The sequence below is a fragment of the Vicugna pacos genome, chromosome 20 (assembly GCF_048564905.1).
Source record: "Vicugna pacos chromosome 20, VicPac4, whole genome shotgun sequence".
Taxonomy (NCBI): domain Eukaryota; kingdom Metazoa; phylum Chordata; class Mammalia; order Artiodactyla; family Camelidae; genus Vicugna; species Vicugna pacos.
Genome location: NC_133006.1, coordinates 15224040 through 15242205, shown reverse-complemented (window position 1 = coordinate 15242205; position 18166 = coordinate 15224040). Strand labels below are relative to the sequence as shown.

The following is an 18166-nucleotide window of genomic DNA, read 5'->3' as shown; positions in this document are numbered from 1 at the left end:
TTTGTACTGCTTTACCCTTAAAATTCATTTTCTTATTAAGTTCAATCTTAGCCAATCTTGACCATGCACAAAACTCAGTGTTCCTTTTCCACAAACCTTTCACAACTTTCTATATTCAGAAACAACCAGCTCTATCTAGGACAAAACCACCTTTTCTCCTTGAACAAAATGCATTTTCACTCCTCACACATTCTTTGCTGAAAACACACATCCTGCTGCCCTTGCATACTGAAATGTTTCCTTGACAATTCTTAACCTTAACATGTTAATCTCTAGTGAGCACTAAGAAGTAGTAGTAAACTGTTTGTTATATCAGCATTTTCTGATTGATAAACTTACACTTTAGTTTTCCTCTCCTAAGAAGGCCCAGCAATTAATGTTCCAGTATCCTATTTGAAATGACACAGTGAATGAATTCTTCCAAGTTACGAAATCTGGAGATATCATACAGACATTCCCAGAACACAATTATTCCTAAAGAGTTTACTAAAAGCTCTTCTCATTTACTGTTACCAAAAAATCAGCCTCTGCACCCCAAAAAGTGAATTCAAACTCGGAGGCAAAGGTTGGGAGCAACGGAAAGAGCAGCTTTATTGCTTTGCCCGGCAAAGGGGAGTCACAGCAGGCTAGTGCCTTCCAAACTGTGAACCCCTTTGGGGTTGGGGCTTGGCAATTACATAGGTAAACGGGACGGGGTGCAGCAGTGACACCAGTCAACACTGTTCTTTTACAAGAGTTCATCAGGTGTCATGAGAACTTCAGGTGATCCACCAAGGGGTCATCTGCCTGAGACCTCTCCTATCTTGATCTAATCCATTTGGCCTCCCAGGGGCTTCTAGAAGATCTGGACTTTTAAAGTTTTGGGGGGCTTCTGTATACCAATTAAAATAGGTGAAATAGTTTAAGATGAGAGCTCTCTAAAAATTTTAACAATTTAGATGTTTCTCCAATTCAAAGAATCCATGGAGCTAACCCTACATATATTTTTCTTTGTTAATCTAATTTTAGAAAGAGAAAAACACCACTGTTGTTTCCAGTAGACCTTGTGTGGCCAAATGCAAGTTCATGGGCCTGATGTACAGTGAGGTTAAAAAAAAAAAAAACCTGAAACATCAGAGTTTGGAGCAGAGGAAGGTTTATTGCTGGGCCAAGCAAGGAGAACCAGTAACTCATGCCCAAACCGCCCTGTTCCCAAACTCCCCAAAGGGTTTCAGCAGAACATTTTTAAAGGCCAGTTAAGGGAGGGGCATCCCAGGGTATGTGATAAGGGTATATGATCATCAAGCGTTAATATCTTCCATTTGGTGATGATTTTTTGGCATCTGAAGAACTCAGGAAATATGCATGAGATACTATTATCTGGGTACTCCAGAGAGGAGTTAGAGCAGGGAAGGGTCTGTCCCAGGAAGGCCCCATACACCTGCAAGCACAGATCCAGAAGACTGCCGGCTTTAACTGCATGCTCAAAATTCAATACTGGAGTGTCAAAAAACAACAACAACTTGGCCATTTCAGGGCTGGATTTTCTTTAGTTTCCAATTAGTACTCACAAGCACACATAAACCCAGCTGGTATTCCCATAGGTGACTCTTTAAATAGGAGTTGCTTGGCCTGAGGCACAATTTCCCAGTATTAGTTTCAGATATGGGATAAGAGACATGATCTGAACAACTTTCTGAGGACAGTGTGGTGGATCACACGTGTGCTGCTCTGAGTCTCGCTCCCCAAGGGGTTACCCTTGGGTGAGTCAAATTCTTTTATGTGGCTCAATTTCTCCCAATGACAGCCTTAAACCATCATGGGTGCTGGGAATGCTGGGGGATTAGCCTTTGTCGTGCCCCTCCCCATGACCCCCCTCCAAGAGCAGTACTTAATGGTCGTGGTGGGTCTCCCCTATAGGACCGCTGCACATCATGAGGACTGATCCGCAGACATTTCCACGAGGTCTTCAGTTGCCTGAGGACTCCTTGTGGCCAGAGGAGCAAAATGTCCCTTTATTCTTTGGAACTGAATAATTCAGTCTCATTTCACTAGCAAAAGTTTTGTTCAGACCATATACAGCTCATTTTTTTCAATTTAAGCCAAAATTAACAAGAACACAGTGACCTATGCTTCCCAAACCCCCTAGGTCTTTCCTAGGAAATGTTCAGGTGCCCCTTAAGACTCCAAGCCTTACAGTCTACTCAAGCAATAGAAACAAAAGCAAGAATAAACAAATGGGACCTAATGAAACTTACAAGCTTCTGCACAGCAAAGGAAACCATAAGTAAAACAAAAAGACAACCTACAGACTGGGAAAAATTTTTGCGAATGAAACCGACAAAGGCTTGATCTCCAGAATATATAAGCAGCTCATACGACTTAATAAGAAAAAAACAAACAACCCAATCCAAAAATGGGCAGAAGACCTAAACAAGCAATTCTCCAAGGAAGACATACAAATGATCAATAGGCACATGAAAAAAATGCTCAATATCACTAATTATCAGAGAAATGCAAACCAAAACTACAGTGAGGTATCACCTGACACCAGTCAGAATGGCCATCATTCAAAAATCTGCAAATGACAAATGCTGGAGAAGCTGTGGAGAAAAGGGAACCCTCCTTCACTGCTGGTGGGAATGCAGTTCGGTGCAGCCACTGTGGAAAACAGTATGAAGATTCCTCAAAAGACTAGGAATAGACTTACCATATGACCTAGGAATCCTGCTCCTGGGCATATATCCAGAAGGAACCCTACTTCAAAATGACACCTGCACCCCAATGTTCATAGCAGCACTATTTACAATAGCCAAGACATGGAAACAGCCTAAGTGTCCATCAACAGGCGACTGGATAAAGAAGATGTGGTATATTTATACAATGGAATACTACTCAGCCATAAAAACTGACAACATAACGCCATTTGCAGCAACATGGATGCTCCTGGAGAATGTCATTCTAAGTGAAATAAGCCAGAAAGAGAAAGAAAAATACCATATGAGATCACTCATATGTGGAATCTAAAACAAAAACAAAAACAAAGCATAAATACAAAACAGAAACAGACTCATAGACACAAAATACAAACTTGTGGTTGCCAAGGGGGCGGGGGGTGGGAAGGGATAGACTGGGATTTCAAAATTGTAGAATAGATAAACAAGATTATACTGTATAGCACAGGGAAATATACACAAGATCTTATAGTAGCTCACAGAGAAAAAAATGTGACAATGAATATATGTATGTTCATGTATAACTGAAAAATTGTGCTCTACAATGGAATTTGACACAACATTGTAAAATGATTATAAATCAATAAAAAATGTTAAAAAAATAAAAATAAATAAATAAAATTTATCCCTTTACTGATTCAGGTGTAAAAGTTAAATTATAACTATTTCTTTTTACCCATAAAACAGTTACAATAATAACACCTACAAAAAAAAAACTCCAAGTCTTAAGCGAAAACCAGCTCCAATAAAATTTGAAGGGCCATCACCCAAACAATGAGATATGAACATGAGGAGAACTCACCGGAACATCCGAGGAGTACGAAGCCAGTGGGGCTCAGTGGGCTCGTGCTGGTACTGAGTGCTGGTTCCAGGTAGACTCTAGGTGCCCCCTAGTGGGTATCTCTGATATCCTGCTAACTACAACAATATGTGATGAAAAACTAATCAGTCAATTTAAGCAAGAAATGGAACATTTTACTTGAACCAAATTTGATGATACAACTCAAGAAGAGCATCTCAGAAAGCTCTGAACTCTTCCACCAGTTAGAAGTGAAGACAGTTACGTAAGCTTTTTGAGACAGAGAGCTGTACATCAAATGACATATTATTAACAGTTTCTATAATCCACATCTGAGCACTGTGTGACCCCTTATCAAGAAGGAATGTTATCTTTAAGGCGCTGTCTTAGGAGAATGTGCTATTTATGATTGAGTGGAAATTTCTGCCGATGAGGAAGCCTTGGTCAATAATACAGATACACAATGCACAGTGCAGGGATAGGAGGCCAAAGGGTGGAGAAGATGTTTTGTTTAAATTTTTCTTGTCTAGCCATAAAATATGAACTTTATTTCACAGTTGGTTGGCTCAAGAGTTAATCTGCCAGGATTAGAAGGTATAGATGTTACTCTTATACTGTAAAGCATTGATCAGATTACCTTAAAATGATGTATCAAAAGTCATGGGAAAAGAGCAGTTGTGAGTATGGAAGCCCATGGTTTATATCCCAGAGCTGTTTTATACTAAATATGGGAATGTTTCCACTTTTGCCTATAAAATGGGGCTAATGTGGTCTATCTAGCCTGTCTGCCTCACATGGTTAAGGGTACTAAGCAAAACAACAGTTTTTAACTTAGAATTCTATACAAAAATGCTGCATTTCTACACTAGAAATTGACACATTGCCAACTGACTATACGTCAATTAAAAAAAAAAAGATGCACTTCTGTATTGTGTACCATGATATATACCATTCCCTGAACAAGTTGTGGGACTCTCCTTATTTCTGGAAAAAGCTAGCCCTATGACCTAGCCTGTAGATTAGTGTGTGCTAATGTGGGTCCATGACAGTCAACATAAATGCCTGGTATGTTCTAGGCGTAGGGAGAACAAACAACCTAGTTTCAGGAAGCAGGAGTAGGTGCAGTGAGCCATGGGGCAGATTTAAAGAGACTGACTTTAGAAGACAGAGTTTTTCCCCTGCTGTAAAGCCTCCAGCCCCTTGCCTGACCCAGCTGGTGCTCAGACCCTAGGATCCTAGGGGCTGTTCTTGACTGGCCTTTTTTATGCTTTGAGATATCATTCGTTGTCATTCTTGGGCCAAGTTTTTTCATCAAACCCTTTTTTTCACTGCCTATCTAGAGAATGGCTGTCTGAAAGCAAAATGCCACTTGGATCCCAAGTTCGTTTCCACAACCACCAGAATAAGCTGAATCAGGAAATAAACACCGACTTCTACATTCCTAAGAAATCATTCCCAGCAGGTCAGAACCGTTTAGTGTATCCTAAGCAGCATTTTAAAAGTGAAAACACATCTATGCACCGCAAGTAGTAAAGTATGAGAGATATTTCAATTACAAATAAGGACTGAAACAGGAGTTTTTTAAAAAAAATGTTTACTGAGGCTCATGGTCCAGAGATATGAATACAAAACAACCTCAAAGATGCTCCCTGGAGGTTTAAGTCCAGCTGATAGGTGGAGGTAAATGCACAAAAGAGGATCAGCAGAATGGCCAGTATCCAGGGTCCGTGTCTATGCGGGACAGTCACATCCTCCAGACCTCAGAGCCAGGTCGAGTGAGAACAATGAACAACCTAAAAGTTGAGGATTATGTTTTATCTGGTGGACTTTCTGAGGACTCAAGCCCAGGAGGCAGCCTCGCAGATAGCTCTGAGGGACTGCTCAGAAGAGAGAAGGGAGGAACCAAAATACAGTTTTGCAACAAAAGCCAGGTAGTCAACCAGATAGCTGGAACACCAAAAGATTTCTGTTAAAGAAAACCAGACATCTCAAGTCAATGAATTTAACGCTTCCTCTATGCATGGGAATAAGCAAGAATCTGGGCTCATTGAAATCATCCCTTTGAAATGCACCTCAGCTGCCTAGGGAAAGTACCTGTGCTTTTCATCCTGAGTCTCCTAGGGAGCACCCTTGCGGGTGCTGCAGGGGCTAAGGGCTTGGCAGCCGGCAGCCCATTTGTCTCCATCCTGAGTTCCCTCAAAGCTCACCGTGGGCAAGGGGCGGTAGTGGCTGTTGGCCGCAGCATCCTTTGTTGACATGACAGGCAACATTTTTCATTCACAGCTGCAAAAGACCTCGAGCACCAGGAACCCACTAGGTGCCACCTAGAAAGGCGCCGTCGCACCTGCGCCAAGCCGGGCTACTCCAGGAGGGTGCTCTGCCCATACTTGAGGGTCGGTGGGCCTGTGGCCCAAAGTCTGCGGCATCGGCGCCAGGTCCTCTGCGGAGCTTGCGGCCTCCCAGGGCTTGGGCCTCCGCAGGAGTCGGGATGCCGTGGGTTCGCCGAGGGTCGCCGTGATGTGGCGCTTCTCCAGGCCCGGGAGCTCCTCGCCCTGCTGGACCAGCTGCAGGAGCTGCGTCAGGGTCACCGAGGCCGGGGCTGACTCCGCCGGCGCGGGAGCATGGCCCGACCGGCTGGGACTGCAAGGCGGCTCCATGACGGGCGCGGAGCCTGGGCGCTTCCGGGAAGGATGGGTGCAACCACCCTGGGAGGAGAGGAAGGGGTGCAGACCATACCAAGCGGCCCAGAGAGCGGGGAGCGCTGCAGAACCACGGCCGGCTCCGCGCCGACGCGCTTCACCCACACACGCACGGCTTAGCCCGCCCCAGAGCCCCCAGTGTGGGATGCGTTAGAAGAACCATGAAGGCGTGCACAGAATGCAAATGCGTGCCGACTCGCCGGTGCAGGCAAAAAGATTCGCGTTTGCACACACACACACACAACGCACATACCTGCTTTCTGGCTCCGCAGCACCTGACAGAAAATAACGGAGGAGAGGTCTCCAGTGACCGGAGGAGAACTGGGAATCAGTGACACCACAGCAGAGCTTCTCACTCCCCATGTCCTGCCATCAAGACAATACCTGGTGTTCCCAGAGGGGAGGGGAAAAGATGCAGGCAGGCCAGGCGGGCTAAGTCCTTCAAGCGGCTCGCGAAGTCAGGGCCAATACAGCTCAGGTTTCTAAGTTTAACAAAAGCAAGCCTAACCTGGCACACACGACTTTAATCAAATAAGCAAAGCTCAGTTACTATTAACAGAACAAACTAGCATCATGTGTGATAAAAGGATTTTTCACGTAGGGACGTGAGATGGAAGGACGTTATTGTGGCTTATATGAGTTAATCTGAATTGTATACTAACTAAAACGGCCTACCAAAATACACTGTACATCTGCTTTCATTATTAAAGAAAAGGGCACATCGACCAGAAGTAAAGAATTTTCATGTTAAAAATAAAGATTAAATGTCCCTCTTCCTGGGTCACTAACACTAGTGCTCCTTTGAGGATGAGTCCCATCCCAGGTGCCAAGGCCATACTGACTCGCTACGTTCATGCTGGTCTGGGCTTTTTTCTTTTTTTTCCCCCCAAACCTTGAAGAAATGTAACCCTGACTTGTTTAATGTTCTTTGTTCTGACAAGATACAAAACTGGACTGAAAACCCTGCTTATCTAGAGTAACTTCTCAGAGTAATCTGGGAAGTGGGCTTCTGGGCTAGTCCTCAGTTTGGCTCAGATAAAACTCTTTTCTATTCCTATTATTGTTTATTGATTACTTTCTATGACATATGTCTCCTGGAGTGAGGCACTGAGGGGGATACCACAACTCTTCCATAGTGTTCCTGCCCAAAATGTTCACTCTGAATCTAATCTTGAGCAAATGAGCAGACAAATCAAAGTGAGAGAGCATTCTGCAAAGTGACTGGCGTGCAGGCTTTATAGATGTCGATGTCACGAAAGACAAAGAACGAAAGAAAAAGACAAGACGGCAGAACTATGTCAGACTAAAGGAGGTGTGAAAAGTGCAAAGTGTGATCCTGGTTTGGATCCAAAATGAGGGGGAAATTTGAAGATGGTCTGTGTATTAGATGACAGTGTTATATCAGTGTCAAATTAAGTACAGGAATTGTGTCTTGGTTATGTGGGAGAATGACCTTTTTCATAGGAGATACATGCTGAAGCATTTATGGGTGAAATGTCATAATAAGAAAGAGAGAAAAAGAGAAAGCAAATGTGGCAAGATTGCTAAGAACTGGTGAATCTAAATGGTTTGTCAAAATACAAAGTTGGAAGGGGTGAGCTTGAGAAGCTAGTGTGGAAGAAACTGACCAAAGTGTTAGTTGAGAAAGAATTTGACTGGCCTTTGTCCCTAGTTCCTGGAGGGGAGACTAAATCCTTGGAATTTCCCAAGTATTAGAAGTAACATTCATGGTAGGCCCAAGTATTAGAAGTAACATTCATAGTTTATGCCAAGGAGGTGACTCATGGTGGCCCCTAAATGGTTTCACGACTTGGGCTGGCCAACCATGTGATTAAAGAGCTGGGGCTTTGAGCCCAAGGTTGGTAGGGGAGGCAGTCCAAGGAGGGGGCCTGGAGATTGAGTTCAGTCTCCAGCCAATGATTTAATCAGCCATGCATATGTAAGGAAGCCCCTATAAAAACTCTGGACACAAAGCTCAGTGGAGCGTCCTGGTTGAACTCATCAATGTGTTGGGAGATTCCACAAGGAAAGGCTTCTGTGCCATCTTCCAGTTGCACCAGGAGCCAGCACAGTAGCCCAGCATGCAGGACCCTCTCAGACCTTGCCCTAGGCGTCTCTTCATTTGGCTGCTCCTCCTGATTTATATCCTCTGTAATAAAACTATAATCATAAGAACAGTGATTTTCTGAGTTCTATGTTCTGTGAGTTGTTCTGGCAAGTTATTGAACTTGAAAGGGGTCATGGGATCCCCTAAATTTGTACTCAGTGAGTCAGAATTGCCTGTGGCCTGGGGCCCTTCTGAATTTGCAGCCAGTGTCTGAACTAAGAGCACTCCTGTGGGGACTGTGCTCTTGAACCTGTGGGATCTGTGCTAACCAGCCAGTTAGTGTTTGAGCTGAAGGGCAGCACCCCCGCTGGCGTTTGTAACACGGAACTGGATGAAGAACTCACCCTTCTCTCTGTGGCCTGCGTCAGTTTCTGGGCGACCTCCTGCACTTCCTGCCCTAAGGATTTCCTCCTAAACCACCAGATTCTCTTTCTTCCTTGGATGTCCTTGGCCCCAGTTCCACTCCCCACAACCTAGCTGGTGGGCTCTGGGTTCCTGCTCCACCACTGCCTTCTTTCCTACCAGAAAACATCTTTATGGAATTAAAGCCAACCTCGGGCATCCTCCCCCACTCAGTTAGGACCACATTGTCTCAGAATTAGGTAAAGTGATGTGTATGCGTTTGGGAAGTGGGGAGTTGTCTCAGCATCATAATTTTTCTTCTCTCCAATTCTTTTATTTCCTCCTCAGCACAACTCCGGAAGACGGACAGGATGAGTCTGAGAATTAGGGGTTGTCAGGAGGGATCTCTGGCACCACTGAACCCAACCCCCTCATATACAGGGAGGTAAACTGAGCCAGTAAGAAGGAGTAACAGGGCTGGGGTTGGAACGTGAGCCCGCTGACTCTTAGCCCAGGCTGCCTCCCCTTGACTGGGCACAGAGGCCCCTGCCCTGTGGGCAGCCATCCTGAGCCTGTGCCCTCCCATGGACGTGCACACAGAAGGAAAGGAGGCGAAAGAAGGAAAAGTGAGTAAACCCACTGGCGGGGACAGAGATACCTCCCATCCAGGCACATCCACAGCCTTTCCCTGCATCAGCTGGGACCCTGGAGGCCAAGAAGTCATTTCTGCAGGGTGTGGCAAGGCCAAATTCAACCTCCAAACACCACTGAGCTCGTTTATAACTCATTAGACATCTTTCACCCATGATTTTCAACAGCACATCTCAACAGGAAATGCTCTTCAGGGAGGGATAAATTAGGGGTTAGGGAATTAACAGACACACATTACTATGTATAAAACAGATAAACAACAAGGACCTACTGTATAGCACAGGGAACTATACTCAATTTCTTGTAACAGCCTATAATAGAAAAGAATCTGAAAAGAAAAAATATATATGTATGTACATGTATAACTGAATCACTTTTGGAGGGAGAGTGTAGCTCAGTGGTACAGTGTGTGCTTAGCATGCACGAAGTCCTAGGTTCAATCCCCAGCACCTCCACTTTAAAATAATAAATTTAAAAATAATAAATAAAAATAACTGAATCATGTTGCTGTACACCTGAAACTAACATTGTAAATCAACTACACTTTAATTTAAAAAATTAAAAACAGGAAATGCCCTTCCCTATACTTCATTTATTGGAGCCCAATTCATCTTTCAAAGGCTTCTCGGTGGGCCCGCCCCTCCCATCGTTGCCATCAGCATTAACTGGTCCTCCTTCTGTGCTCCTGCCGTCCCTTGCTCATCTCACCGTGCACCCGTTGTCTCTGAGACTAGACCATGAGTCCTACTCAGCTAATATTCCTATGTGCCTAGACTGGCAGCTGCAGAGACCTAGTGGTGTTCAGAAATGTTAACTAAATGCTTGGCTGACTGAATCTCTTGTTATAAACTCAAGGAGAAAAGACTGAATTCAACTCAATGCAAGCACAGACCGAGAGCCTGCCATGTGCAGTGCCCAGTGCCCAGAGCCTGGTGCACAGATCCCTGCTCTCCAGGGGTTCACAGCCTACCTGGGGGAAAAGTCACAGAACTAAATGATGATGATAATTATGATACACATGTATCATAGAATTTATCATACAAATAATGTCGTGCAGTGCCTGGTGTGGGAACAGTGTTCTTTGCCCAGTGATATAGCAGCCTACACTTTAGAGTGGTTTTGAAATGTATTTGATCTCAGAGCACATACATGGGAGCTGCTCTTATGGTCAACTTGTCGGCCTGCAGGGCTGGCCCAAGCCCGATTCTGGAGCCAGATCAGCCCAGATCCTAATGCCACCCCTGGCTTTTATGAGCTGCGGAACTCTGGAGCAAATTGTTTCCATTTATCTGTGCTTCAGATCTCTACCTGTAAAACAAGAGCCGTGACGGTGCCCGCCTCACAGGACTGCACAGCAGATCAAATGGGATAACGAATGATGCCCAGTGAAGGCAGTTAATATTCTTATCCAGTGGTGGTTATGCTGGCCGTCTCCTGTTGGCCCCTTCAGGTCCTCTCTCTACCCTTGTCCTCCTGGCCTCTGTCGGAGCCTGCCGACAATCGATCAGGTCCAGAAAACCTGTGCTGCAGGACTGAGAAAGAAAGACAAGACTAAAAGGTGGGGTTGAGAGGGTCTCACTCTAGCCCGCAAGACGCTAGGTCAAGAGTGGACGACGAGTTTATTTCTTGCAGTTAATTTATATGATTTTAACCCATTAGCTCATACATTCCTGCATGTAGGCAAAGGTATTGTTTTAAGGCACATTAACAACGTGTACTAAAATCATTAACTTGTATATTGTTACAGACATCATTATTGTTTACAGTTCTCGTAAAACTAAGATTAAGAGTTCCTGGAACCAAGATGATAAACTAAGGCATTGTTCCTCTAAGCTAACATCTTGACTCGTGTACTATTATCTCAGGTGATTGTTCTTCAGGCTAAGATTACTAACTTGCAGGCCGATTGCATCTCTCCTTCCAAAGGTCCTTAGTGACTTGATAGCTCAGGATGTTCCTTCAGGCCTTAATGCATCTGGCACATTCCTCAAAGGGGTGGCGGGACAGAGATTGTCCTTGAGAGATCAACCTCAGAGCCTGACGCCCTGCACTGTGGGAGTTTAGGCCCAACTTCTGTGCTCGGCAGTCCTCAGGTCATGAGTGGCCCCCCGCAGCCTCCTGGCCACTGACATCTGCAGACACTTGCAATCGGCTCCCTGAACCTCTGGCTTTGGCCAATGGTGGGCCCAGCAGGAGAAAGGAGAAGACAGTCAGGGTATTTACTCTGCATTTTCTCTCCCTCCAGGATCTCCACTGGCTGCAGGGTCCCTCCACATGGCTCTCTGGCTCTGGGGCCCCACACTGCTCCCTCCCCTCACTCCGCAGGCCCGTCACTAGTCCTGGACACTGCACTGTCCCTTGGGATTTCCCTTCACACTGCTGTGCCTCTGTAAATAATCCTTTAATTAAATTCCCCTCAAACTACCCAATATAAGTGTGCCATCTATTTCCTGCCCATACTCATCAATACAGGAATTGGTTCCAAGAGTAGTCTCAAATGGGATACTGGGAGTGGATGGATCACCAGTTCAAGGAGGACAAGGAAAGTCTCTGTGCAGTGGGGGAGAAGCGCCCAGGAAATCCACTGCATGCAGAGTCTCACCACCTCTCAAGCTACCGCCGGGATAGCGCGAAAGGCAGGGTAGGGCCCTGCATTGCTGGGGAGTGGAGGAGCGAGATGAAATGGCTTTGGCTCTTCTACACTCTGGTGTGGAGTCCTGTGGCTTCTGATGGCCTCAGGGAACACGTGCAGGGGAAAGGAGAACTAAGAGTCATCAGTATCTGAGGGGGAATGTGAGTGAGCCATGAGGACTTCTTGATGGGACCTTGAAGAGATCCCCCATCTCCCACAGACAGAGGGGCTCACATGGCTGATTAAATGCCTCTAGGTCTCTTACGCTAAGGTGAGGGCATTGATGGGGAAGGGGTGGAGCCCAGAGATGGGATAAGGATATCTGGGCAGACACAGACAAGCCTGGGAACTCTGAACCCGCAAATTCTTTTGAAGGGTCTTGTCTGTGCAGACAGCCTCCTCCTGTAGTGATCCTGTCTCCCAGGACATCAGCCTCAGAACCCTTCCCACTCCACCCCTCTTTGGCCCCAGGCCCTTTGTGAGTTAGATCCCAGCCCAGCCTGGGTGAAGAAGCTCTGGGCCCACGCTAAGAGGAGAATGCCCAGAGTCACAGGCCCTGCCAAACTGACTTGGCAAGAGCCACAGGAGCATGCATGGAGAAGATTCTAGGGGAAACAGACCCAGGAGGGTGGAAAGTTAGACCTGGTTTGGCCAAACCCATGGCTCAGGATGCTCATTCAGGATTTTGGACTTAATGTGTTGGCTCGAGTACCTGGAAAAAGCGTGAGTAGTCTGTTAGGTTGTTTAATTAAAGTCTGGACTTAATGTAGCCTAGAGTTAATAAACTTAAAACGCCAGAATTTCCTTGGCATACTATAGAGGAAGGAATCCAAAGTCTCAGAGAGACAGGAATGCTGGATTGGATTTATTATGTGCAGTCTGCTTCGCCATCCCTAGCCACATATGTTAAGGGGGCCTGGAAAACACTCCCTTTACCAAAGCAGTAAGAAATGCATTGGTGAGGACCACCAGCAACCTTGGCTTGCTCTGCTGGTGGGGCTCCGTAGGCTGGAGATGCTAGTGGGAGATGCTAGAGACTGGAACTGAATACCCTGACCTGGATGAGAATAATGGTATCCTGGTGGGGCAAAGAGCAGGTGGTGATGCTTAACAGCCAAAGGCAAAGGAACCACAATGACCCATAATAAAGCATGGGGAAGAATGGTCATCAGGTAGACAAAATGATAGTCCCGTGGGCCACAGTCACCCCTTTTCCGCAGGTGCTCCAGGACTTGCTCAGCAGACCCACGGTGGCAGGGTGGAAGCTATATTTTGGCTCAGTAATATGGTCTTCCTCTCTCTGAGGCTAATCTGGCTGCATGTCCATCCTATTTACAGCCCAGAGCTGAGTCCCTGAGTGGACACCATTCTCACCTGATCATAGATTGATTTGTTTGGGCCCCTCTAGCATGGAAGGGCTGTGCTTTATCCTCATAGACACATATTCCAGGTATGAATTCACCACTGCTTATGTCAACACCACCATTTATGGACTCACAGAATACTGTATGCATCACCATGGCATTCCACATAACATTGCCTCCAACATTGGCACACATTTTATAGCCAAGGAATGAGCTCACACCCAAAACATTCACTGGTCTTACCATGTGCCCCATGACCCAGGAGCAGTTGGCCTGATAGAATGGAGGATTGGCCAGCTGCAGGCTCAGAGCAGAGTTAAGAAACTACACCCTGCAAGGTGGACGTGCTGTCCTGCAGGATACAGTGTCTTCTTTAAGCCAAAACTAGAATTGTATATAACTGAGAGGCGGGGGTAGCAGCAGCCTTCTCACTATTATAGCTGAAGTCTATAACCTACTGGATGAACTTTTGCTACCCACCCCCATAACCTTGCCCTCAGGAAGTTTGGCGATCCTAGCATCCAAGGGAGAAATGTTTGCACCAGGCAAGGATCATAGAGTTGGAAGCTGAGATGGCCCCAGGCCATTTTGGTTTCTCATGCTGTTGAACCCACAGGCAGAGAAAGGGGGGCGGTTACTGTAAGGTCTGGGTTGACTAATCCCAATTACCAGAGAACATTAGGTTGCTACCACATAATAGAGGTAGGCACTAGGTCTGGGGATTCACACAGTGCCTCTTAATAATCCTCTGCTCAGTTGTCCTGGTTAACAGAAAACCTCAGCAACCCACAATGTCAAGACTACCGAGGACTCAGACACCACAGGAATAAAGGCCTGAGTCACCACCAGGCAGAGAACCCAGTCCAGCCAAGGTGCTGTCAAAGAAGAAGAACCTGTCACTGGAGGTGTAGCAGCTGGCCGTGATTATGAACTTGGGCCTCAAAACCACTCTTCCCCTGCTAACTTATGTGAACACCGACGGTAGGAAACATTTTAGATTCCAGTGGACATATGACCCCTTCGGTATCACTGGAAGAGAATTCTACTTGCAAGTTCAGCAGACACACGGGCTGACGCCCCGTCTGCCCCTCTGGTTACAATCTAATCAGATAGGTCAGATTTATGCTCAGTAATCATTTGGTAATATCAGCAGTCTTCTCTAATAAGTACTGCTACGTTTCCTTAATTTTCTTTCTCACATTCTATGTGGCTCATCTCAGTTTAACAACAGCCCTGGGTTTTCTACCTGGGTAGGTGAAAAAAGAAGGGAGAGAGAATCTGCTGTGTACCAGGCACTCAGGTGGGTACTCATATTTCACTGAATTCTCCCAAAAACCTTGTGAAAAGAGCTTTGGAGAGAGACAGACCTGTAAACACATCTCTGCAATGAATGCCCAGCTCCACCACTTGCCTGCTAGAGAATCTTCAGTGACTTCGTTTTTCTGAGCCTCAGTTTACTTGACGGCAAAACCGAGATGATAATACCCGATGCGTGGTTTTGAGGATTAAATGAGATGTCTGTGAACACCACCTGGCTCTAGATAGCGGGTCTGCAAATGGCAGGTTTAGTCCCAAGTGAGAAGCTCAGAGCAGAAATTCAGCTCTGGGATCTAGGGCCACATGTCAGAGCATCCTCACTGCCCTGGGGAAGGGCATTTTTAGTACCAGCAAGACTGTGGAGTCAGGTGGAGATTCCCGGGGCTCCTGGAAGGAGAGAACCGATGAAAGAGAGGGCAAAGAAAACTTCCAGGCCAACCCGTGTCCAGGAGGCTGGCAGTGGGCCAGTGGGGTAGCTGTCGCGAGATGGCCCAGACGAGCAGTGAGCAGCGGGGTGAGGGAGGTGGCTGGCGGTGGGGGAGGTTTCAGCCTTCCCGTCCCTGGGAAGATCTTGAAACTCAAAGAGCGAAGGAAGCCAGAGGGCTCGTCCCCATCTGTATTGTGGTAACTGAGCCCAAGAGGCTGGAAGGCGGGAGAGTCGTTAGGGACACCTGCCTCCCTCCCTCCCCCTCCCGGCGGGAACCCACCGAGACTGCGCGCACCTGGGCGCGGGCTGCGCCTGGGAACACGTGGCGCCCGAGGCCTCCAGGCTGCCCCACGGGAAAAGGGGCGGGAGCGCAGCGCGGGCTGCAGGGGGGCACTCGGGGCGCGGAAGGGTGCAATCGACATGATTATTAAAATACCATCAGACGGAAATGGAGTGAGGCTGACACCAGAATAAAGAATAATGTAAAGCAGGAAATCCGGAGAGCCAGGAACAAGTAAACCCAGCAATATAAAAGACATTAACATATGATAAAGATGTTAACAAGTAATAAAGAACGTCTCGCAAATAGTGGGGAAAGGAAGGATTATTCAGTGAATAGTCCTGGGGTAACTGATTAGCTCTTTGGGAAAAATAATGAAATTTAGATGCACATCTTCTATAATATACCAAAATTAATTCAATTCCTCACGGAATTAAATTGGGGAGGGGGTAAAAGTACACACGCACAAAAAGACAATACAAGTGGAAATGTATGGATCCTTTAGAGGGGCGAGGACTTTCTAGGCTTAAAAGGGATGAGATAAATCCCAATAGGGAAGATGGATACGTTAGTTCATACAAAACAAAAAACTGCAGGTTAAAAAAAAAAAGTGAAATTTAAAGTAGTCAATGAATTGGGAAATGGCTCCAGCCAAATACATTATACAGAGGGTTGGTATCTTTAATATGTGAAAGCTTTTCAAAATCAGTAAGACACTAGGACTATGAGAGGACAATGAACAGACAATACAGCAAAGGAAGCGACTAAAATGGGAAAAGAATGTTTTGATAAGAGAACTGAGATTCCATTTTTTGCTAATTAAATTAGGGTTTTAAAATTTTTATTTTATTTTTTAAAGAAATGCCAGATGGGCCTTTCGTATGTTGTGGTGGTTTTATACTAACACAAATTAGTATAACAGATGTGTGTCAGGAGCCTTAAAATACAGAGGTCTTAGATGCTCAACATCACTAATTATTAGGGAAATGCAAATTGAAACCACTACTACGAGATAACACTTCACACCCATTAGGATGACCACTATCAAAATTTAAATTTAAATTAAATTACCATATGATACAGCAATTCCACTTCTGGATATATACACAAAAGAAGTGAAAGTAGGATCTTGAAGAGCGATTTGCACACCTATGTTAATCATGGTTAAAATGGAGCAACCACTGAGGGATGTCCAGTGAGAGATGAACTGATTGGAAGCAAAATGTAGTATATACATACAGTGGAATGTTAATCAGCCTTTGAAAAGGAAGAAAGTTCTGACACATGCTACAACATGGATTATGAAGCTTGAGACTGTTATGTTAAATGAAATAAGCCAGGCACAAAAAGTCAAAGACTGCATGATTTCACTTTAATGATGTAGTCAAAGTTATAGACAGAAAGTAGAATGGTGGCAGCCAAGGGCTAGGGGAGCAGGGATGGAGTGTTTAATTTTGTAGGATGAAAAGAATTCTATAGAGGGTTGTGGTTGCACAACAGTGTGAATATACTTAATACAGACAAACTATACACTTCAAAATGGCTAAAATGATAAATTTTATGTTATGTGTATTTTATTACAATTTAAAACATTTTTAAGTTAAACAAACAAAAAACCCACAAGAAAACACAGAGGACTTTAAGCCAATTTTAAGGAAATAAGTATGAATTTGGAAAATGCTTTATAAACGACAATATCTACTGCCTCAAACAGGAAAACCCAAAAGTCTAAAAGTAAAGGAATGGCTAAATAAACCATAGTATACTGTAGTTTTATGTTTTAATAATATTTATTTTCCTGATTTTTAAAATAATACAGATTCATCATAGAAAATTTAAGAAATAAACAATTATTAAGACGAAAATAAAAACTATCCAAAATCCTAACATGCAGAGATAACCATTGTTAACATTTGGTCTGCTTCCTTCTAGGAATAATTATGTATTTCTTATGTAAAATTGGATACATATTTTCCATTTAAATTTATATCCTGTTTATTTAAACTTTCTGTATGTAATTATGTATACACATATATCAAGAAAGAGAGAACATTTATTGACTTCTTACTATGTATAAATAATAATGCTAGACCCTCTTCATGGATGTTCTTATTTAAATATCATTCCCATTGTACAGGTGTATTTATTATTTGTTATTACCTTTCCCATCATACAGATGAGGAAATCGAGGATTAGAGAAGTAATTTGGTGGAAGTCGGACAACTCCCAAACAATGTAGTCAGGATTGAAAGCTAGGCATTCTAGCTTCACAGCCCATAACTGAACCAAACTCCATTCTATATCCCATGTCATTAAACATTCTTTTGAAAACATGATTTTAAAAGCTGATGCACAATATTCACTAATATAAAAAATACAAACATTAATTCATTTAACCCTTCTCCTAGCATTAAACAATTAGGTTGTTTTCAATTTCTCTTGGTTTTTTGTTTGTTTGTGGGGTAATCAGGTTTATTTATTTATTTAAATAGAGGCACTGGGGATTGAGCCCAGGACCTCGTGCCTGCTATGTAGGCACTCTACCACTAAAGCTATACCCTCCCCTCCCCTTGGTTTTTTAATATAATACTTCAAAGAACATTTTTGTGCATAAATCTTTGTCTTATAATGACTGAATCTCTTATTATTGCATTAGGGTATATACCTAGATATGAAGTTTCTGGGTCAAAATGACAGCTCCAGTTAAAATTTAGTGGAGTCATTGAAAATGGCATTTACATTTTAAATGGCCATTTTAAACAGTAGTTTATTTTTTAAAAGGTGTTTGATGTGATGGAGCAGGGAGTATATGAGAAATCTCTGAACATTCTGGT

The 18166-nt window shown here is 44.4% G+C and overlaps 1 protein-coding gene across 1 annotated transcript; it reads right to left on the bottom strand.

The window, feature by feature from the left end:
- Window positions 1-5096: 5096 nt before the first annotated feature.
- On the bottom strand, window positions 5097-6193 carry PEX39 (peroxisomal biogenesis factor 39). Its single transcript, XM_072944688.1, has 2 exons — window positions 5721-6193; window positions 5097-5306 (listed from the first exon to the last, which is right to left on the bottom strand). Exon 1 carries the CDS (start codon window positions 6168-6170, stop codon window positions 5838-5840), a length of 333 nt encoding a protein of 110 aa, XP_072800789.1. The 5' UTR covers window positions 6171-6193; the 3' UTR covers window positions 5097-5306; window positions 5721-5837.
- Between the last annotated feature and the right edge of the window lie 11973 nt (window positions 6194-18166).

Bases quoted from the DNA above. Each gene is read 5' to 3' on its own strand.
- PEX39 (XM_072944688.1), bottom strand. From the start codon at position 6,170: ATGGAGCCGCCTTGCAGTCCCAGCCGGTCGGGCCATGCTCCCGCGCCG.